The 23,115-nt window shown below is 44.3% G+C and overlaps 1 protein-coding gene and 1 pseudogene across 3 annotated transcripts; one reads left to right on the forward strand and one right to left on the reverse strand.

Annotated features, from left to right (window-relative positions):
• Positions 1–46: 46 nt before the first annotated feature.
• LOC118784946 lies at positions 47–3,887 on the reverse strand (annotated as a pseudogene).
• Positions 3,888–5,783: 1,896 nt separating this feature from the next.
• Positions 5,784–21,623, forward strand: LOC118779846 (serine/threonine-protein kinase tousled-like 2). Of its 3 annotated transcripts, none has more exons than XM_036532141.1 (21): positions 5,784–6,496; positions 7,922–8,004; positions 9,477–9,548; positions 10,201–10,270; positions 10,433–10,476; positions 10,761–10,859; positions 11,245–11,346; positions 11,627–11,719; positions 11,967–12,077; positions 12,286–12,422; positions 12,819–12,971; positions 13,519–13,585; positions 13,893–13,990; positions 14,232–14,313; positions 14,523–14,614; positions 16,534–16,623; positions 19,217–19,386; positions 19,969–20,107; positions 20,410–20,521; positions 20,646–20,753; positions 20,989–21,623. In XM_036532141.1, exons 2-21 carry the CDS (start codon positions 7,924–7,926, stop codon positions 21,160–21,162), a joined length of 2,094 nt encoding a protein of 697 aa, XP_036388034.1. In that variant the 5' UTR covers positions 5,784–6,496; positions 7,922–7,923; the 3' UTR covers positions 21,163–21,623. The 3 variants fall into 3 exon arrangements, with proteins under 3 accessions (XP_036388034.1, XP_036388043.1, XP_036388050.1); XM_036532150.1 differs by having other exon boundaries at positions 11,254–11,346; XM_036532157.1 differs by lacking the exon at positions 10,761–10,859.
• Positions 21,624–23,115: the final 1,492 nt, after the last annotated feature.

A 23,115-nucleotide genomic window follows, 5' to 3' on the forward strand; every position in this document is an offset into this window, starting at 1 on the left:
TACAGAGTACAGCATTTCCTGGACCATTCTCCCCTCACCTTCACTGTCAGAGTCTCACGTCAGAAGCGAGGAGCTCAGAGTCAAAATCACTTCCCCCACTGGAAACCAAAGCCCTCTCCCAGGAGTTCTTTACTAAAGAGCCACTTCTTTCTGAAAGATACAGCATTCAGTTGAGATCCAGGGGAACCCCCCATTTGGACTGAATAGCCTGAGATTCTACTGCATCCAAACCACTCACTTTGCCTGTGGCACCTCTGCTCAAAGGTGTCAGTAGCAGAAGGGTGGCACACTACTGTACTGCAGTGGATGAACACCTGTCTGGGGCAGGGGGGGGGGGGGGGGGGGGGGGGGCAGCAAGAGAGTTACTTTGTAGTCAGAGCATCCTGCTCAAATCATTGGTTGTCAAGATACCTTCTACTGCAGGGAGATCAGAGGGGCCACCTCCACAAGGGTAAACATCTTCAGAATGAATCGTTTGTAATGGGTTGGGTTTGGAAGCCCGGAGGAACCAAGGTGGTCAGGTACTTGTCATCCAGGTAGGGGCACCTGAAGAGACCTGGAGTCAGCATATGCTGAGGGGGGATGGGGGAGGATAAGCACATGAGTAAGAATGGGGAAACTTGATAGTCACCTATCAACCAGAAGGCTTCATTGGGGTAGGCTGAGGGGGCTGGAGGTTAGTCCCCAACAGTATTCTAGAAGGGTTGAATCAGTCCTTTCCAAGATGCACACTTCCACATACACAGGCTCCCGCAAGACTTTGGTCACAGGGTGATCTGCCTCACCATAGTAGGAGCTATACACATTTGCTATATGGATCAGTGAGGGGAGAATTTAGAAATTGTCCTGCCAGTAAATTGATTTAATGAGGTCATCAATTTACCTTTCATGCAGCCCTTTTCAAAACATTGACCATTTGCCAGTCTGAGCTCAACACAAAGGGGTCCTTTGCAATTAGCCTGGAAGTCTGGAAGAGAAGGACTCATTTCAGTCAGAGGCATGCACTGCCACTTAAGCCTTCAAGCAAGCTCCACTCGCTCATAAATACTGTCACTTGTGATGGAGCCAAGAGGTCCAATCCCCACTTCATAGGATGAGAGCATCCTTTTCTCATAGCCATCCTCCTGGAAGAAACAGTAAACGGCATACATGCACTGGTGCACTAGAGTGAGTTTACATGCCTCTTAGCACAGCCCACCTTCGTCATAGTGCCACAGGCACTGACAAGGAACTGGAACAAGGCAAATGTACCACTGACACCTAAAGGGAACAAAGCACATCGTCTTCCAGTAGATGGAGCAAATCACGTGCACGACTCAGCGGGGGCAAGGTGGCATATCGCGACTCGCGCCACTACGACAGTGAACTGAGCATCTCTGTTGCACCGGATTGTCACTGTACAGGGAAGGGGGAAAGGCTGCAATTACTTACATTGATGCTGAAAGGCAGAAAACTACACCAGCTGTACTTTGTCATGCCGACGTGCTATTCACTCACGACTGCAGCCGATGCAGACCCTACTCATGCAGTTCGAAACTCACCTGCAATCCCATAAAAGCACCGCTATTGAGCAACAGTTAATGGCTTCACAATCGGTTTTAGTTATTGTTGGGTATCCACAGTGCAACCGATCGTTACAATGGACTTGACATTTACGAGGAGTGTCTGATGTATCGAAAACATTTTTCCGAGATTACGCAAACCCAGATAGGTAAACTGTCTGTCCATGTGCTTGCTGAAACAAGAGTACTATAAGCGAATTGCGCTCTCCAGTTTAAATACTCTCTCACCTTGATTGTTTCAGCTGGATAATTATGCTGTTGGAATTTCACTAATGTAGTGAAGCCCTGAGGTAAACTCACGTGATTTAGAAACACCACCCCTTCGGTAAAGTGATTAGACCGTAGTTTAACGTAAGTATGCAATGCTTTATCTAAATGACAATGAGTTATATCTTAATATGTAGAAAATAAATGATTGGTTGTCTTGTGAATGTAACAACTCAGTTTGCAACTAAAGAGGTATATTTTCCAGTATAGCGTGGTTAAATAATTGTTGCGTGTTTGAAAACTGAAAAACTGAACTGTGTAAATATTCATGAATTTAATTTATGCACTGATTACAAATAGGGCTACGATTGCGCAGAAATGGAAATATAGCCTACCCGAAGTGACATTTAATTACAATGGAACAAACCTACTTATGTCTCGCCAGTACCTCTCAGACTCTAACGGCGTTTTTGTGTCCGCTTATTTAATAACTTTTTAAAATAAATTATTCAGTCATAGATGAAACAGACACAATTAATTGTCTAAAGCATCAGTGGTCAGTTTTCAACAGATACACAGTGATGTCATAGATTAAAATATTGGCTGACAAAATTTTTTCAAGTGTCCGAAAATGTGGGGCTAAGAAAACCTAGGAAACCTAAATGACTTATGTAACCTTTTTATATAATATACAATAGCAATAATATACGGTTTCTTCCTTGTGGTATCTGTGCTTGCTTGAATTTTTGCCCTTTTTGCATTAAAATTATTTTCTTGCACTCATATGCATGTATAAGAAGATTTTTTTTACTATCATCATCATTATAATAGAACACTTCTATATAGCACTTTTGAATTATTTCAGATAGTGTTATAGTGTGAGGAGGGTACACTCCTCTCAGGGTCAAAAGGTAGCAACCACTTGATTGATGCACAGCAGCCATTTTGCACTAGAATACAAGCCACACTTAAATGAAGGTGAAGAGGAAAGACTTAACCAATTCAACATATAAATGATTCAACAGCCAGATGGGAATTTCCCCTGGACACAATAATACCCAGTAATACACAATAATGTTGGGGTAATACCCCAACACTGCCGGATGAGGGTGATAGGATTTTTACATTATTAAAGACCATCATCAGTTAGGAGCTCAGCTTAATGTCTCATCTAGAAGGTTCCATTTCATACTGTGTCCTCATGTCTGAGAGAAAACTAGAGGGTGGATATGGCAGAGAGATTCTCTACTCACGCCTAAATTTGGCTGACCCCACACTGCACATTTCTACCCATTTTGGATGTGGGTAGAGTGGCCAATAGGTTGCGTCTTCACCTTGGTCCAGACAATGAATGTGGCTGAAATATATTGGGTGGGAGTGCCTTTCTCTGTGTTATCACATACTTTTTTTGCATATCTCCTACCTCATCAATGATTTCTTTTGTGAATCATATTAAAGAGAATATAGAATATTACTTTGAATCATGCTACCACATTCAGTTTGGTATCACTCAGGTTTACACACCAGTAAGTTCAGAGTACTGAATGCTATATGTAGTTTGTTAGTATCCATTGGCATCACACAGTACAAGGCCATTAAACTTTTGCATTTGGCCAGATAGGGCTAAAATGTGTACAACTGTATAAACTGTGGTTAAGAAATGTTGTTTTTCATGAGTCATGCCATGCTTTTTGGAACTAGAGTGTAATATATGACATCTTTTCCTTTAACATTTTCTTAGCCTTCTAATTATTATCTTTAATGTGATTTTATTTGTGTGTTTTGCCAATTGAAAGAAAGGTATTTTATATTTTCTCTAGTTGAGTGCCCTGTTTTGGGGTTCTTGTTTGCCACATGGGACATCACTCCTTTTGAAAACTTTGATCCTTTTTCTTTTCCATTTGTGACCCTTGCTATTCAGGAGCACCTGATGGAGTCTTACTCTACATTAGATGAATTACTGCTGTAACAAAACTCACAGGCAAAGGTCTGGTGAGGGATTTTGACTGTGCCGTGAGAATCAGAGGAATTCTTGGTCAAGCAAAGAGTGCCTCCTATCCTGGGGCTGACATAGTTAATGTCCTTAAAGCATTTATTGGCCTGCAGCAGATGACACATGTGGTTAATGTGTGGGTCATATTACCATTCAGATTAAAAATCATATCACCACCAACTATTTGCTTACTATTTGCAATCAGTTAATTAATATGAGTTTGCATATTGCAAACGCTGTGTCCATGATGCTGCAACTCTGCGTTTGCTGTGGCTTTGTAGTTTTTGTAGCATTATCCTGGTGAAAAAGTTACATGACTGAGCCACAGTCTCATTATAGATAATGTTACAAAGACTAAAGTAGCGGTTGATAACTGTGCAGTAATCTAGCTACATGCGATAGTAAGGATATTCCTTCCTGCCAGTAATTTTATGGCTGATAAAACTGTGTCAGCTAAAGGTTTTAATTCCTCATGTACATGTGTAACAACTTAATATCATACATAATATATTGAATAATATATTCACTAATGTGTTGAAATTTCATTGTTTGTGACATTTAATTTAAAAACAATGAAATGCAAAATTAATTATTGTAAGTTGATATTGGTTTATGTTAGGAAATATTAAGAAAAATAAAAAACTTAAATATGTTCTTTACATAAATATTCATCCCCTGTGCACTAGAGGTTCCATGTTAACACAGATGAAAGGCTTTCTGGATAAAAACCCCACTCTGTTTAAGGATCATTGGTCAGGCTGTGAATCTGAAGAAAAGGTGTGAAAATAAAGACTAAAGAGCATTCTGCTGAAGTTTGAGATAAAGTATACAAATACATAAACTAGGAAAAGGGTACAAAATAATATCCAAATGTTTGAATATCCCAGTGATCACTGTTGGATCAATTATCAGAAAGTGTAAGCTGCATCACACCACCCAGTCACTGCCTGGAAAAGGCTGTCCCTCAGAACTTAGCATCCAAGCAAGAAGGAGACTTGTGAGAGAAGCCATGGAGAGAACAGTCACAAAGGAGCTACAGAGTTCAGTGGCTGAGAGTGAAGTAAAGGTGCACCAGTCAACAATATCAAGAGCTCTGCATAAAACTGGGCTGTATGAGAGGGTGGCAAGAAAGAAAACATTACTCAAAAAGAATAATCTCAAAGCAGTATGGAGTTTGCCAGAAAACATGAGAGTGACCCAGCGAGTGATGTGGGAAAATGTTTTGTGGTCAAATGAGATCAAGATAGAGCCTTTTGGCCACAATTCAAAGTGTTATGTGTGGCGCAAACCTAGAACTGCCCATGCCTCAAGAAACACCATCCCCACAGTGAAGTATGGTGGTGACAGCATCGTGCTGTAGGGATGCTTTTCATCAGCAGGAATTACGCATTTTATTCAGACTGAAGAGAGAAAGGATGAAGCAAAATACAGGGAAATACTACACGAGAACCTGAAAAAATTAAGCTGAAAAGGCCAAAGTCACACTGTAGTGGCTGAAGAACAAAAAGGTGAATGTTGTACAGTTTCCCAATCAAAAGTCCTGATCTCAAGCCCACGGAGAATCGGTGGCACTATTAGAAAATTGCGGTCCAGAAGCATCATCCAGACAACCTGAACAAATTGAAGAAAATCTGCCAAGAAAATGGGAAAACATCACTCCCAAACAGTGTGCTGGTAGATAATCACCCCAAAAGACTTAAAACTCATTGCAGAAAAATGTGGCTCTCCCAAATATTAACTGCATGGGTGTTGGATACTTATGCAAACAGCACATTTCAGTTGTGTTATTTTCTTAATGTAAACAAACAAGATGACAGATGCTCTAGTTAAAATAACAGAAATAGTACGATTTTAAAAAAATGTCACCTGCATTTACAACTTAGTGTTGGGGGGATTTTAATGTTTGGGTTTTTACGTACTGTTGTGGTAATTACAGTCACGATCAAGTTCTCCCCAGAAACCTCAACTTTCTCAACCTTTGAGTTGTCTTTCATTGGCGCCAGTAAACCCTTCAGGCGGGGTAGGAAAAAACAACTCCACAATCTCACGAGACAGTATGAGATTTACCGATTATTGTTTACATTGTTATAAAAAAAGAGAGAAAACCGATCTGAATCGATTGGGATTAGATGACTAGCCACTAAATAGACTGAATTGATCGGAAGAGGGTCATTTCCGCGCGAGGCTGCTGACGAGAGATGAGCTGAAGCCTGCTTGCTGATTGAATCCTCTTCACATCGGCCGAACTCTGATAACCAATGAGACAAGTTAGCTAGCAACTAGCTAGCTAGCAAGCTATCGATCCGGACTGATCCCAAGAAGAAAAAAAGCAGTTGTTATATAAGTTGCCATTCGTGTTTTATATTGCTTATTCCAGATGAAAGTTTTTAGGTGAAAGGTGTTGTTTGATCCACTGTGAGCCAAGGAGATCGGCGGGGGCCCTCAAAGAACAGAAGCGACTAAACCCGGGGTTACCCGTGCAGGGGCAGCGGCAAGGCGGGTTTGGGAAACCCCGAGGATCTCAAGGCCTCCACGCGAATCCCCGTCAGTACCCAAGAAACAGGGCTGCCCCCTGTGCGCTCTGACTTTGAACTCACAATAGGTGGAAGGCGGTGATTTCAGACAAGGCCTTTGGTGGAAGTGTTGGGGTAGTTTGGAAGGTGGTGTACGAGAAAGTGGTAGAGACCCGGAGGGACCCAGATCCAGAGGCCCGTGAAAAACGACACCGCTGCAGGTAAACGAAGTAGCTAGGTGGCTAACTTAGCTGGCTGCCTTGCTAGAGGATTACAACCTAGTCTTAAAGCTTGTTGGGGATGTCGATATGCGTATGAATTTTGTGGAAAACAAAGCGATGATGTATACATTTGGCTTGGTACAGTAGAATAAATTTAGCTAAATAGATAACGCTAACTGGCTATCTTAAACATAAAGATGAATCAGTACGGAATGGGAGAGGTTTTATTGTCTTCTTAGCAAGCTAGTATAGCTATCAATTTAGCTGTCTAGCTAGGCTAGCAGGCTTGTCATGGACGCATAGTTTAGATGCCGACAGATCACACAAAACTCTTTATCCTTTGCGTCTGTTGCAAGTGACAATGCATTGTATTTGAAGTTGTAGTCAGCTAACTCCATTTTAGGTTGTTGGATGGAATTAGTAACTAGCTAGATAGCTTGTTGATAACTAGTGGCCCGAATAAATATGTAGTAAGACTCTTCATGCTTCAAAATAAAAGAAACACAACCTGAGTTTAGGTAATCACAAAGGCCGGGATGGTTAACTAGGTCAGACACAGCTTGGTATGGCAAGCGATCTTGGGTTGAAATTTTAAAAATTTGTGTGAAGCTATGATACAACTGTGGTTTCCAAAAGATTTAGTTAGTCTGAATGATGAAAATTTCTTTCGTATATCTAGTTAGCTAGCTAGTCGATTACCAGCGAAACTTTCCAACCAGGTTGAATGATTAGCCAGTAATAAGTAATACTTTGTGTGAATCTTTCACTATAATGTGTAGGCTAGCTGCCTATCTGTTTTGAAATACAAAGTAATAAAGCAGTGATGCAGTTTTGCAGACGAGTACCATATTTCCTGAACAAGAAGTAGCCAGCTGTGAATGTGAATGGATGTTCCCGGAAAGCTTGACGCGAAAACGACATTTAGACCACTGGGGAAATAAACAGCTTGCTATTTGGGTAATGGGCTTTGAACTTAAATGGGAGAACTCATTGGACAACTGCTTGATGCACTAAGTTGGCCCTGATAAAGACAGCATCAAAGAAACAAATTAAACGAAACCTATCAAGTTTAGTGTGAGTGTGCGATAGTATTCTGTTTTTTTACAGAATCCGTTAAGATAATTGTAGAAGTAGCGCGTCACACTGTTCCTTGGAAAACCTGTTTCCTTAGTCATGTGAGGACACTTGTTATGTTTCTGGCAAGCAGAGTTATTTTTCTTCTGAGCTGAATCTCATATTTTATAACAATCCTGGAAAGCAGAGCAGAGACAGTCGCCTGTTCTCAAGAGTTCTTTTTGCCCTTCTGAAGCCATCTCAGTCTGCATCCAGGGGTCGGTATTAGTACTACGCCCACAGTCATGGCCTGCATGTGCTGCAGTACTTTCTCACCGCTGTATGCTTTTCCCCTCACCTGTCTCTCTGCAGATATGATGGAAGAACTGCACAGCCTGGACCCGCGGCGGCAGGAGCTGCTGGAGGCGCGTTTTACTGGCGTCGGGGTGGCTAAGGTGTGTAGACTTCATGGCTGGGGATGTAACGCTGCAGATCTGGCGCACCCCTCCCTTCCCTTATACTGCCTTAGTTTGACGAAGCCCTCTCCACAGCCCAGGTTGTGCAATCAGCACGGTTCATCACCACTACTATGTAGTCGGGTGTTTATTAGCTGCCGAAATCATGATGGAGATAAGCCGGGCAATGTCGTCTGTGTTTCTGGTTACGTCAGTGGGGGTCACCAAGGGGTCACCTTTCTTTTCATTCCACCCTGGAAGAAACCCGTCCATATGTTTCGTAGTCTTGAGTGGGCTTGAAAGTAGAGGCTTGCTGGGTGAGAGGAGGAAGCCCTCCATCTTTGGCTGCTTTGTTGAAAGCGATCTGACAGGGCGGGTGCCGGCGGAGCTTGTTGCCCGAGCCAAGCAGTGGGCCAGCTGCCAGGCTGGAGCGTCGGTTTGGTGGGCGGGCAGCCCAGGGAACGGTGGCTGTGGGAGACCCGGCCGCTCACGTGACTCGGGTCTGGCCCGTGCTGAGACGGCGGCTGCCTGCACGTCACCTCGCTCCCACGATGGGCAGCCCCCTCGACGGCAAGCGTGAGCGGAGCTCCCACGTTCCCCCGGCATCATCTCCCCCGCCAACCCACCGCTGCACAGTGAGCACAGAGCCCAGGGACGGTGGCTCCCCACAGCAGGCTTCAGTATGTTTAATGCGCGGTCCCTTCACTGCTTTATTTAAAGTGCTGACATCAGCTCGATACTGTTTGGCTACTGTGAGGGTATTTGTCATTAGGAGCATTAGGAGTGCTTGACAATTCAGAACAGCTCTCCTGGTCTGATGGTGAAGTCTTTATCCTGTGTTCAAGCAGCTTGTCTGCTGAAGCTTTGGCCTGAGGGAAAATGGGATAAAAAATGCTGTGTCAGTGTGCTGTACTGTTGCATGCATAAGCAGGCGTGATGTGCGCTGTTTCCAGTAGGTGGCAAATTGACCAACCAACAGATAAAATTCAGAATGAAAACACGGGTGACAGCAGGTGGTCGGTTTAAAATAGCTTCTCTTAGCTTTATTCGTGGGGGCCCAGACGTGAGCTGCGTCTTGTCTGTTTGACCTGCAGACTACCCCAGTCTGCCTCTTGGGGATTGTCACCATTCCCGTTGTTCAGTTTCCAGCCAGCTAGGTGCCCCGCCCTGACTGGACACTGTTGACCTCTTACTCAGTGCGATGCTGGTGCCGGCATGTCTGATTGCAGCGCAGTGCTGTCACCCAGAGGAAAACCAGAGCAACTGGGGAGCCATTTTGGTTCTGTTTCTTCTGCTCTCTACAGACTTAACATTCTGATGCAGCAACTCAAAGCAAATAAGTTGGGAAAGCCTCACCTCAGATGACTGACATTGGCACTTTCACTATGACATCCATGCTGCAAATATAAAGTGCAGTTGTGTTGGGGTATGTTGGTTAACTTCTGCTGTTTTTTTTTTTTTTTGTTCTCCAGGGTTCAGGGCACAATGAGTCATCCAACCAGAGTCTGTGCAGTGTGGGTTCTCTCAGTGATAAGGAGCTTGAGGTCTGTACATTAAAACATTGATTTTCAAGCTTTTCCTCCTGATAATGTCTCTTTGAATACTTTGTTGTATCTTGCACTATATGTAGAATCATACCCGCACAAATTTATTTGCATTAAACTAGTGTATGAAGAGGGTGGGGTAACTTTCTTGATATGATATAAAGTGGCAGGATGGTGCATACATTCCTACATGCTGATTCTGTACTTATTCAGCATCATACATATTATAAAAGATGTTGACTGAGATGATGATGCTTGTCAGTTTAGGTGTCCTTAAGAGTTAATGTAAGTGATGTATTCAGTGTTCAGTGCCATGCTTCTCGGACAGAAAGCACAAATAATTATCGATTGGTTTTTCACAGCAAACACATGTAATTCTGGGATCCCTGTTTAAGACTCACCTTGTTAGCTGAAGCCCTACTGATGAGCTCCCCCCACAAGTCCACCCCTGAATGAGCCGTCTCTAACTCTCTTCTCTAAGCGCATAACATTCTCATATTTCTGTCATGCTGCAGGAAAGTTATCATATGGCGACAGTGTTGCCTCACAGTTGAGCGTGTTTTGCTTGACCAGAGTGGTCTCTCAGGCCTCCTGTGATGTGGGTCATAGAACTCATTTGTCCGTGTGTATGTGTATTCCTCTGTCTTTACAGACACCAGAGAAGAAACCTAACGACCAGAGAACAAGGAAGAGGAAAGGAGAACCTTACGACGGCAGCCAAGGCAAGTTCTCTTCCTCACAGTCTCCCTTGCTGATGTAATATATCCTTTGAAGAGGAAGGTGGTTGATTATTGGCTCATTAGTGTTCCTTAGTGTTTTCTCCTTTGAATTGCACACAGTTGAGTAGATGCATTTTCATTGTGTGCCTCATTTTCTTTCCTCAGGGAAAGGAGGAGCGAGGGGACATAAAATTAGCGATTATTTTGAGGTGAGTGGAGACTTTGTGACATACAGGGCTCTTGCTACCGGTCATCACAGCAGTACCTGGAAGTCAAGGGCAGATAGATGTAATCATAATCCATCTCTGTTGGAAAACCTGCGGAGCAGTATAAGTTACTTTTAAGATAGAGCGCCATACAAGATTGCTTTCTCGGTTGGGCTTTAACTTTCCTTCCGTATGTTTGCTTCACTCTGCCATCTTCCCTTTATGTTTTTTTTTGTTGCCCTCCATTCCTACCCCTCTTTCTCTCTCTCTTTCTCTGTCTCTCTCAGTTTGCGGGTGGTAGCGGTCCTGGCACCAGTCCGGGTCGGAGTGTCCCACCGGTGGTCCGCTCCTCCCCTCAACATTCCCTCTCTAACCCCCCAGCCTCGGTGAGCGCTGGCTCTCTCTTCCTCCTCACTTAACACTGAGGGCTAGATCTACTCCACCTTAACACTTCTCTGCTTTTCCGAATCTGTGCACTTCGGTTCACCTCTCAGCAACTGTCATCTTAACACTTTCATGGAAGAATAGGAAAACCATTCTATGTTCACATACATGAAATCTGAGCAGGAAAAGTGGCAAAAGTGTGGCGTCTAATACATGAACCACAAATTTCTATGGAAATTTCTGTGGGAACTGATGTGGATCTGGATTAGGTCTGAAGAAGACTGACATTGAGCACTGACTTGGTGTCTCTGTGTGTGTGTTTTGTGTGTGTTTTGTGTGTGTGTGTGTGTGTGTGTGTGTGTGTGTGTGTCTGTCTGTCTGAGACAGGTGCAGCAGGGCAGTCCCTCATCCATGGGCTCCGCCAATACAGACCACTCCACCAGCTCGCTGAAGCCCATCTCGCTCCATGGAGTTCACAAGGCCACGCAGGTACCCTCCTGTCAGGCCACTTTGACAGCGGCACACCTTAGCTGCAGTAGGAAGCAGTTGCCCAGGTGTTCGCTGAGGTCCTCACAAGGCTGAAATGCACATTAGATGTGCTGAAAGAGTTATGAGGACACACTGTCAATTTACACTGTTGCTTGCGTCAGCGGCTGTTTAATATAAATCCAGGTGAATGTGCCAAGCCGTTGGCTACACAGGCGCATTCCCACTGTGCTCTGTCTCCTGTCTGCTGACCTCACTGCACCGGTTTATTTTGTCTATGCAGTCTGACCTCACGATAGAGAAGCTCACGGCGCTGGAGAATAACAAGAACTCAGACCTAGAGAAAAAGGAGGGACGCATAGATGACTTGTTACGGGTAAGACTGGCACCGTGTAACTCCCACTGCAGTATTGCACATACAGCATGCAAACTGCAAACTCTTTGCAGACTCTGTGGTACAGTGGTGTTATTATGGACGGATTTTGGGAACAAGCAGTCGTTTGTGTCCAGCATAGATTTAGGCCAAATGTATTTCAGCTGTACCGCTTGGACTTAAACTTGGTTTGTTGAAATTATTGGGTGTGTGTGCACGTGCACGTGCTCATGCATTGTTTGTACCCCAGGCGAACTGTGACTTGCGGCGGCAGATTGACGAGCAGCAGAGAATGCTGGAGAGGTACAAGGAGAGGCTGAACAAGTGTGTGACCATGAGCAAGAAGCTGCTGATCGAGAAGGTCCGTGTGTCATCCACGCTCTGGCTTTCAGAGCTATAGCACTTTAACCTTTTACTCAGAAATTCCCCTTTCGTGGAGTAGAGGTTTTACAAGCAGAATGGTGATACCCTTGCTGTGATGTCATTTGGACTGCCATTCAGTCAGTTTGCATTTCTTGCTGGCTTACAATGTGAATGCTGTGCCCCCTGCCCGCCGCCTCTTCCTCCAGTCGAAGCAGGAGAAGATGGCCTGCCGGGACAAGAGCATGCAGGACCGGCTGCGTCTGGGCCACTTCACCACGGTGCGGCATGGGGCCTCCTTCACGGAGCAGTGGACTGATGGATATGCCTTCCAGAACCTCATCAAGTGAGACCCTGACTCCAACCCTAACCCTAACTATAACCCTGATTCTAACCCTAAATTTAACCCTAAACCTAACCCCATCCACCCCCCCCAGAGGGGGACATAATTCATTGTGTGGCCTGAAACTCGGCACTCTCACATTACAGTTGCTGTGACCGCTTTAAGAGGATCTTATATCACTGAAAAGAAACCCATTTTAAAAGTGTCATATTTAACCGTTTAAGAAAAGGAAAAAGGAAGGCGTCACAGTTCCTGCGTGTTGTGGAAACGAGCAGCCCACCTGATAAAGTAGTGCAGCGCTTTATGAAGCGATTGCATGCACAGTGGCGAACCGTGCCCACACACTCCTCCCCTTTCGCCACACCCCCTGATTTGTTGGTGCGTTTCCTCCCCCAACAGGCAGCAGGAGAGGATCAACTCTCAGCGTGAGGACATCGAGAGGCAGAGGAAGCTGCTGGCCAAGAGGAAGCCGCCTGCCATGGGCCAGACCCCGCCCCCCAGCTTGGAGCAGAACAAGCGCAAGAGCAAGACCAACGGCGCCGAGAGCGAAACGTAAGGCCCGACCACTGAGACTCACCTTTATGCTCACTGTCATGCCACAGGGTCTGCTGGTTTTTGCTTCTGCTCAGTTTATAATGGTATACTCAGCTGGTATCCCTGGCTTCCTCCTTCCTTTTAAAAGAGTATGGTTCTTTTTTCGTTTATGTATTATTGAGTATTACATATCAACATCAGTGCATGAAAAGGATTCACAATCAAAATGAACTGAGGTGTAAAACTCAGCCATAAACTGAACTGATTTATTAATTACATGCACGTTACTTTTCATCCCGTTGCATATCTGAAAGTTAGACCATTTTTTCCTTAAGCGTTTGCAGAAGGTGAGTTTGCATTAACACATGGGAAGGTTGAAAATCTGGGTAACCCCTGATCTTATGCAGAAAACTGCATATTTGCAAAATCAGTGTATCCAGGTGAATTTGAACTACATCTGAAAAATAGCCTTGAGTAATAGTTGAATATTTTTACCTAGTCAGAGTGAAAATAAGGACTGTGCCTCTTTGTGTAAACCCAGCGCCCTTCTCTTGGCTCCTGACAGGTTGACGCTCGCAGAGTATCACGAGCAGGAGGAGATTTTTAAACTGAGGCTGGGACATCTAAAGAAGGTATACACACTTCCTGTCTGCCTCTGTAGTATTCAGCTTGTGTTCATCGGTGTATCGGTGCATGCTCATTGTGCACCTGAGGTTTGGTCTGCCGCTTGAAGTTGTGGTAACGCTGTCTGTCACCTCTCCTGTCACCTCAGTGTGAGGGTGTATGTGACACTTGTACGGAATATATTTTTTTCCTCCCTCCTTGACATGTCTGCCTTCTGAGATGTCTGCGGCAAACCATTGGTTGCCCATCTAAGGTTTTAGATCTGTCCATCCGTCAGTCCCTGTGTGATTGACACACCTGGCATGTGTTGTGCAGGAGGAGGCGGAGATCCAGGCGGAGCTGGAACGGTTAGAGCGTGTGCGGAACCTTCACATCCGGGAGCTGAAGAGGATACACAACGAGGACAACTCGCAGTACGTGTCCCTTACTGCCACGGCCTTCAGAGCCGACATTCACTTTTGCTCCAACTCAGTGGATACAACCATTGCGTGCTGTCGCTGCACAACACAAAATATGTTTGCACTTGTTGACTGATGTCATTTAAGCTGCTCTGTTAAGTTGCAGGAGCAGTGGGGTGTCTCATTTTATTGCTGATGTTAGCTGAGATGCCTCAGTGTGAAGTGTGTTCTGACATGGGTGCATCTGTGCCACCAGGTTCAAAGACCACCCCACGCTGAATGACCGGTATCTACTCTTACACTTACTGGGCAGGGGGGGCTTCAGTGAAGTCTACAAGGTGAGAACTGTTCATTCACACATGTTGTGAAACCCTAGCAGTACAAATATGCCTTTCTTTCCCTAAAACTTAAGCTGAACGCAAAGCCTAAACCATACCACCACTCAGCTGCCCATCCTTCACATTAAACATACTTTATTAGAATACCTCAGCCATTTATGGTGATTGCTTGAATGGTTGATTCAGATTTTTATTTGAACTTGTCCCAGGCCTTTGACTTGACGGAGCAGAGATATGTGGCTGTTAAAATCCACCAGCTAAACAAGAACTGGAGGGATGAGAAGAAGGAAAACTATCACAAGTGAGTGAGCTCCCATTGCTTTTACTATGGCCATAGGTTTTCAAACTGCAAATTAACAGTACAGCTTTTCATATAGTTGTATTTACCTATCCACATGCCTCAAACCTTTCTGTCCCATATCAATGTTATCAAATGTGTCTAGGTGGAGATTGTTATTTCTATCTACATCCTGCTCCAAATGACTTAGCCTAAAATAACTAATTATTAAATATTATCACAAAAAGCAGCTGAGGATCATTTTGCCTCTTGTGACGTGTTTTTCTGGTTTGACCAAAAGTTAGTGCACCAGGGACTCTTAGAAAAAATCTTAGTCTTAAATCCAATGGAGACAGATGTGTTTGTGCTTTTTTGCGCTGCCTTTTTAAATACAGTATTTAAATTGCTTAGCTGATCTTGCATGAAATGGTATGACTAGACCAGTGTTTCTCAAACCTCTCCTGGAGTACCCCTTGTCCTGCATGTTTTACATCTCTCCCTGCTCCAACACAGCTGATTCAAATGATCAGTTTGTTATTAAGCAGCTTCAGGAGTTCATAACGAGTTGATCATTTGAATCAGCTGTGTTGGAGCAGGGAGAGATCTAAAACATGCAGGACAAGGGGTACTCCAGGAGAGGTTTGAGAAACACTGGACTAGACCACCAATCCCTTCTGCATCCTCACTCCTAGATTTCATTCTCCTTCTCTGAGCAGTAGGTGGCAGAAGTGTGCTGTCTTTTTGGAAATTGGGATTTATTCTTTAATATAATTTCTCCTTTGGTTAAAGCAAATCAACATTTATTTATACAGCAAATGAGTGTGTTTAGCAGCATGAGTTTGGATTGTTAATCTACTAATTCAGATGAAGATCATCACCTCAAACATATCAGTAGAGACCTTGTTGCATTTGTTTTTGTTGTGTATTTTTTTAATTTGCAATGTTTGACATCCACCAGGTGATTTCTAAGTTAGTCACTAAATAGGGCAACTGGCTGTGATTAAGATATTATTTAAGCAAATTAATGGTAGTTTGATGTGATCCTTCATATCGATCCTGCGTATCGTTTCCAGACCAGGCTATGTTCTTTCACTAACAGTGTATGTGCCTTGTAAGTAACAGCTTTATGTGCAGTCAGAAGAACATACACCAGAAGAAAGGTAGAATGACAGAAAAGCGTTAAATGTGTAACGGATGACAAAAGCATTTTTTCCCAAAAAAAACCTCTGAAAGTGTGTAAAATGTGTTTCTATTCCAAAGACTATCAACCAGTTTAAAATTTCAGCATACACAATTTACATGAAATACTGCTGAATGACATAGCTGTACCGTGCTTTTAAGAGGAGTGCAAGTATGTGATGAGAAGTAATTATATGACTAATTAAGATTATTAAGTTACCACAATGACTGGTATTCAGTGTGGCTTTATGGAGAGGCTGTATCAGCACCTTGGTGTGGGAGGACTGAATTACAGGTTTCAAAACCAAGTTGCAGAACACGCAGGGGCCTACTCATAATTGCAGGAAATAAACAGGATTTTGTTTAAAAGAAAAAATCAAACGCTGAACTGTACAGCTAGCAAAATTTAATAGAACATTGAAATTGTGGGTAGAATAGCCCTAGATATAAATAATCACATTCAGCAACTATGTCTTTCCTTTGTTTAGTATCAGCGAACGAGGATAGATTCTGTGAATATCCCAGTCTACTTACAAAATGTATCCCCAAATGTGGCCACATCAGTTGGTTACTCTGCGTCTGGTACCTCCCCTGTCTGATAGTATCCTTCGATGAATGTGCCATGTAGATGGGGAAGGAATTCATTGTTTTGTTGGGAGTGTGTGTTTGGTAGGTGCTGGGAATTACCTGTTCGTGTTTTGTAGGTTTGCTATGATATTGTTTGACAGTGTTGTGGTGGTTTTTTTTTTTTTGTTTGTTTCCAGACACGCCTGCAGGGAGTACAGAATCCACAAGGAGCTGGATCATCCCCGAATAGTGAAACTCTACGACTACTTCTCACTAGACACTGACTCGTAAGTCCTCAGTACCTTAGCGATGTTGCATTTTAAACATATGTGGCTTGTAAGAAGTAAGGTGCTTGATATGCATCCCAGATTGAAATCACAATATACACGGAGTAAGCCATGGTCTCCATCTCCTTGTAAAAATGAATCATGACTGAAATGAGTTAAAATCCACCACAGCTGTTCCTGAATGGTGTCATTATCTTTTACAATCCCTCTCCATCTTGGAGTAGTGGAAAATATGATTTTGGTATGTGATATGTGAACAGGGAGAAATGAATACAGTTCCCAGTTTGCGTCACTATTGTGCCATAAAATAAAGTGTCTTACTTTTTCAAAACATGTATGGAGAAATGCGGTGGTAAAAAATATACATTTCCATGTCTTTGATATTCTCACACCTTGTGTTGTTCATCTAGTTAATGTTAATCAATTAATAAGGTTTAAAAGCTGGTTTAAATCTATTAACAACAGAATGCTGTGCAGTAAATGGGGTTTCATTTATTACATTGTCATTTCAAGCAGTGCTTCCCACAGGTCTGAAATATACTTGTGGCGGTAGCCGGAGGAAAGGGCCGGCATTACCAGCTGGCACAAATATGGTCTACCACATGTGACAAACAACAAATACGTGTGACCTTTAACACAATATTTTGATTTATTGAATATTTCTATTGATTTCACATATTTCACAGATCCAACCCCCCAACCCTCCCCTCCATCTACCCACATGGGAAGAGTAAGACAAAGTAAAAAAAAAAAACAAACAATTAAGAATAAAACACACTTTAGTGTGTACAAAGATGGCACTGTTTGTCGGAGCACTTAATCTTAATCTTTCTTATATTTAGCCAGGACAACTTTGCTGCATGTTGCGCAATGGTCACATTACATGTGCTGAATACACTCGAGTCTTGTAGCTACCAACGCAGCACAGTTGCAGCTTTCTTTCATAGAATTCGAAGCTACTACCAAAGTCAGAGTACAGTTAAGATGCTTACACATGACTAGCGTTGGGGCGTCAACGCAACGCTCAGGATAGGCTTGACGTGCCGCTCAGTCCTCCACATGACAAGCGTCCTAGATGTAATCACGGAGGCGCTATTTTAAAAAGTAGAGAGCGGGAGAAATGAGACAAAGACAGAACCTCAAGTACTTACTATCTCAACTTTGCTGAACATGTATTTCTGCAAACAACAGAAAAAAGCCTTGACAATTGCGCTGAGGAAAAGAGCCCGTAGAACGTGGGTTCACGAAACGTCGCTGTCTCGGGGTCTTAAATGTTTAAAATGTTTCAGATGTTTTACTTTTACCCATAATTTATTGTTGAACCGTAGACATTCAAATTTGATGACTCAGAGACGTCTTCCAGATGAGCAAACGTTCTTGTAAAAACATCTTCCAGATCTATCGGCATACATTGCATAGACGCCTCGTAGATGTGTGTGCTTACAGGGATACTAATAGGCTACACTAACTAGCTATTGAATTTTTTTTTTGTAGCTCTGTAACGTTAATATTATTATTAACTCACGTTTGGATTTGGCACTTTGACAGAACAACTAAGCTAGCTAGCTAATAAACAGATCTTTAACTTCGATGTTTATATTTCGCGTCGGTGTCGCGCCGCCCATGTTCCAGTACGTTGCACTGTAAAATCATTGGTTACACTCGGAAAGGTCAGCGCAGAACAGTAGAAAATAATCGATCGTGGATGGCGTCGTTCTCGGACGGATAAAAAAATAAAAATAAAAAATACTAAAATGGGTCGCCAAATATCCTTTGGCGGCCGTTAATATAGCTGGGCGGCCCGCCCAAGTAAAGTCTGTGTGTGGGAAACACTGTCAAGACATTGATTTTCTCCAAAAATAAAAATGAACGCCACTTTCACTTGCTGGTAACTGGTCAGGTTCGTAATAATTATTGAAGATGATTGTCATTTGTATAGTACTGGCACATAACCAGCTGTTTTACAACTTGTGAGGTAGTTTGAATTGATTTAGCATGTACACGAGATTTGAGACTGTTTTAGTATTATTTAAGATTAAGATATTAAGATCACCTTAATAGTTGACTGATGTGTACAAAGTCCAGTTTTATTATATGATAAATTTAACCAGGCCAAGCACTTGCCCCATGTGGCCGCCCGATTTCAAACTAGATTGTTTTTTTTGCCCTGGATTTATTATTGGAGATGAAAACTACTAACATGGATGAATTGCAGAAGATTAAAACAGACTGATGATCAAAGTCAGATGGCTGTTGGTAATTCTTGGCCCCCAAAATGGCACTTTGTGGTGTCTTATATTCTCTAGTCCAGGGCCCAAAGGAGCAGTATAGGGGTAAAGGGATGAATGCACACACACTGTAATTCTCCCCAAACTGTTTAACAAATCCCAAAGGTTTTACAAGCTGTTTCGGGGTGACACATTGCTTTGTTCAGCAAACACTTTTGAGAGCATCCGGAGCTGTGTGTGTTCTTGCATGTTCTCCAAGCTGGCTCCGGCTGGCCTCAGATGTATTTATCAAAACTGAGTCCGGCCGAGGCCCTCGGCACTATAGTAACTCTTCCCATGTCTTCTGCTGGGATTACTTGGACCAGATTCTGCACAGTTCTGGAGTACTGCGAGGGGAACGACCTGGACTTCTACTTGAAGCAGCACAAGCTGATGTCGGAAAAGGAGGGCCGCTCCATCATCATGCAGATTGTCAACGCGCTCAAGTACCTCAACGAGATCCGACCGCCCATCATCCACTATGACCTCAAGCCCGGTGAGTTGAGCCTGCCCCACTGGCACGCTCTCTGGTGCCATATTCTCGCTACTGCTCTGTCCAGACGCGTCTGTCTTTCTCTGTCACCATGTTCCATCTTAAGTCTGGCAAAGGGAAAAGAAGCTTACAGACATGTTTATGGCATACACTGATGATGTGAAGGCGGTTTCTCTGGGCACTCTTGGGGGAATGGAGGGGGAAGTGGTGAGGGCAGATAATAAGATATTCCTAAGTTGTCCTACTCTAAATAAAAATGTCTGGTGTAAACCACTGCATCTTATTTGGGAGGTAACCATAATAAGCATAAAATGGCATGTTATTCTTTAGTTTTGTCATTGTTTACGAACGGTTACAAACAACACCCTGTGCTAGACTTTAAATGGATGGGGTCTTTTGAAGTAGAGGTCCACATTTTTTTAAAGACATTGAAGACCTCCTTTGTTGGGGGATGGTTGCAGTTCTGTAGCAGTTGTGAGGAAATGTAGGCCACGAAGGCTGACTGTCCTCTGTCTGACTTGTTGACATATGGATCTGAGTTTTGTCCATTGGTTGACCCCTTGACCTCTGAACTTGCCTTGACAGGCAACATCCTGTTGGTGAATGGCACAGCCTGCGGCGAGATCAAGATCACGGACTTCGGCCTGTCCAAGATCATGGACGACGACAGCTACAACTCGGTGGACGGGATGGAGCTGACGTCACAGGGAGCAGGGACCTACTGGTAACCGCAGCGCCGTCGCAACATTACCCAGCTAAACAAATAGGCCCAGGCCAGTCGCCACAAACGGATTAGCTCCCAGTCGAGGTAGAGAGCGGACACAGGGATTCAGGAAGTGCCCTGTGAGCCGCTGGTTCACATGGGGCTGTGTCGCTGGACCCAGAGCAGCCACCTCTGCCTCTTTGAGTCTCTCAGACGAGTTGCCCCTCAGGCTAGCAGAGGTAATCCATAAACCAGATTTAAGATTGATCTCAGGGTGCTTACTGGATGTGTGGTTCGCTAATGTCGTTTTCCAACCCCTGCAGGTACCTTCCGCCCGAGTGCTTTGTGGTAGGGAAGGAGCCGCCAAAAATCTCCAACAAGGTGGACGTATGGTCGGTGGGGGTCATCTTCTACCAGAGTCTGTACGGGCGCAAGGTAAAGGAATGCCAGGCTGATCATCCTTTAATGGAGTTGGTGTGGAGTTCCACAACACCCCCATCTTATGTGCTTCCTTGTCTCTCTGTCCCTTTCCTTCTCTCTCCCTCTCTCTCTCTCCCAGCCGTTTGGACATAACCAGTCCCAGCAGGACATCCTGCAGGAGAACACCATCCTGAAGGCCACGGAGGTGCAGTTCCCACCCAAGCCTGTGGTGTCGCCTGAAGCCAAGGTACACTGCAGGGATCTGGGGCAGGACGCTTTGAGCCAGCCTGCGGACAAACTTAGTCCAACGGTTGCTGCACGTGATGAAACTGACTCTTGCGCAATGGAATCGTGCTCAGACAAGCCCTACACCGCATGGATGTGTATATGTATGAGTGTGTATGTATGTGTTTGCGTGCGCTTGCATGTGTGCATGCGCGTGCACCATTCTGATGTCTGTACTCCCTCTGTGCAAACCGCAGGCCTTCATCCGCCGCTGCCTGGCCTACCGGAAGGAGGACCGTATCGACGTGCACCAGCTGGCCAGTGACCCTTTTCTCATGCCCCACATCCGGAAGTCCGTGTCCACCACCGGGACCCCAGGAGCAGCCATGCCCTCCACCTCCAGCTCCTTCAACAGCAGCGCCTCAAACTGAACCTCCATCCTAATTCTCATTGCTCCAAAGGGAGGGGCCACTTCACCTGCCTCGCCCCATCCCCCCCACCGCTTGAAACAATGCAGAGGGGAACGTGGGGCCCGGGTGCAGAGAAGGGGAGGTCCAGAGCACAACCAGAAGGCCACGTGCTCTCCCAGCCGGGACCTTCCAAACTCACGAAAACTGGCTACCCCTCCCCCTCCATGCCACCCCACCCCACCCGTCCCTCCTCTCCACCCCACCTATAGGTGTGCCTTTGTGTGGGGTCCAATCCTAGATGGCAAGGAGGGTGGGTCCAGGCAACCTGAGTGACCACATGCACTTCCGACGAGAAGGGAGGGCTTTTTTTTTTTTTCGTTTTTGTCAGTTATTTTTCTTGGCCAAATCGAAAAAAAGGCTGACGGGAACAGAACCTGCTTGGACTAGCTGACGTGTTGAAGGCCCCACCCCACACCCCTCCCCATCCCCCCTCACCCCCGCCCCGGGCGAGGTTGACATTTTGAGTGAGGTTGGTGGGTTTCTCTTCCTCCCATCCCACTGAGTTGGGAAGTCAGCCATGAATTCCAGGAAAAGGATCTAAGTCGGCCCTCCCCTGGATGGCCCAAGCCCGGGTTTGCAGTTTGGACTGGAAGCCTCTCCGGGGCCTGGACCTGCTCCAGTCTTCTCCGCTTTCAGGCTCAGGGAAGGCGCTGTTCCCTTTCTCTCAAATGACCAAAGTTCAAGACTACCTGTTGGTGGCGCTGTTCTGTTTTTGCTCTTAAAGTTTTGTAGTGAGAAATTGAAGGAAACAGAAAAGGGGTCATGTTTCATGAAGTTACAATTTTAGCATCTGTTTAACATTTTAAGAGACATCAAACTGGAAATTCTGACTGTTTTCTTGATATTTCAGTCCCCTTTTTTCATAAACCTTTTTTTCCCTCATTAGTACAAGGGGGGCTGGAATATCTTTGTGTACTGTGAGGGGGAAGAGGGCCTTAGCAGAGAATTGCATTATAAACCATTAAATACTATTGTTTAAAATTGTTGTTTTTCATTGTATGTTATCATTCAAAACTGCTTCCTCCAAATGAGGCACTGACAGCTATGCTTTGAAATCCAGATTTCAACATGCAAGTCACAGCCTAGATATATTTTATACAGGTATTGTCGAGTATTTTCATCATTTCTATTAACAGATAAAATTATCTTAAGACAGTATAAATGCAACACAATTGAGATCAGTATCAAAAGAAATAAAAACCAATGTGTGTTGTGGCAATGATTGTCCACAGGGTAGCGCCGTTGTAGAAGGAATCATTTCAGGGCACACATAGGATTCTTTCCTAATGGATATAATATTGACAGTTTCTTTCACAAAGTCATTCAAACACAGCAACAATCTTATGTGAAGTGATAGAGTATGTAGCCATTGCAAATGAACCTGATATGTGATTATATGTTTTTTTTAAGTGTGTGCAGAGGCCACATTTGTAATTGGTACCAAAATGAGCAACTAGCCTTTTGTAGCCCCAGAGAAAATATTTGTCTTGTAAGTTCTCTCAGAATGAGCACATCTGTGATCAATCACCAGAGTCTGTTTATGTGAGGTAACCCACTGCTTTCCTGGTGGACATCTGGCTCTCACACGCAGATTACTGCTGGACTACTGTGGTTTTCAATGTCTCCACCACGGATGTCAATCTTACCTGCCACGGCAGGCCACAGAGTGCACAATCTGCTTTACTTTATGGTTAGTTTAAGATGATTTTCTGCAATAGATGTTTTTAAAAAAAAGTGCCAAATCGGATTCTTAAAGAGCCAAACTTCGGCTTGTCAGCTAGGTGGACACTGACGTGTGCGTGTGTGTGTGTCCAGCTAACGCAGTGGCCCCACACACGCAGGAACTGGTGTGCCCTAAAAACACTCCAGCAAATTTAGCAGCCTTGTTCGCACGGACTGTACCTGTGAATGCAT

The sequence above is a fragment of the Megalops cyprinoides genome, chromosome 1 (assembly GCF_013368585.1).
Source record: "Megalops cyprinoides isolate fMegCyp1 chromosome 1, fMegCyp1.pri, whole genome shotgun sequence".
NCBI classification, from domain to species: domain Eukaryota; kingdom Metazoa; phylum Chordata; class Actinopteri; order Elopiformes; family Megalopidae; genus Megalops; species Megalops cyprinoides.

Excerpts from the sequence above, each read along its gene's own strand:
- LOC118779846 (XM_036532141.1), top strand. The coding sequence starts at position 7,924 with ATGATGGAAGAACTGCACAGCCTGGACCCGCGGCGGCAGGAGCTGCTG. Across the intron at positions 13,586-13,892 it reads GGCTGGGACATCTAAAGAAG|GAGGAGGCGGAGATCCAGGC; the intron begins GTATACACACTT and ends TGTGTTGTGCAG. Across the intron at positions 13,991-14,231 it reads CACAACGAGGACAACTCGCA|GTTCAAAGACCACCCCACGC; the intron begins GTACGTGTCCCT and ends CTGTGCCACCAG.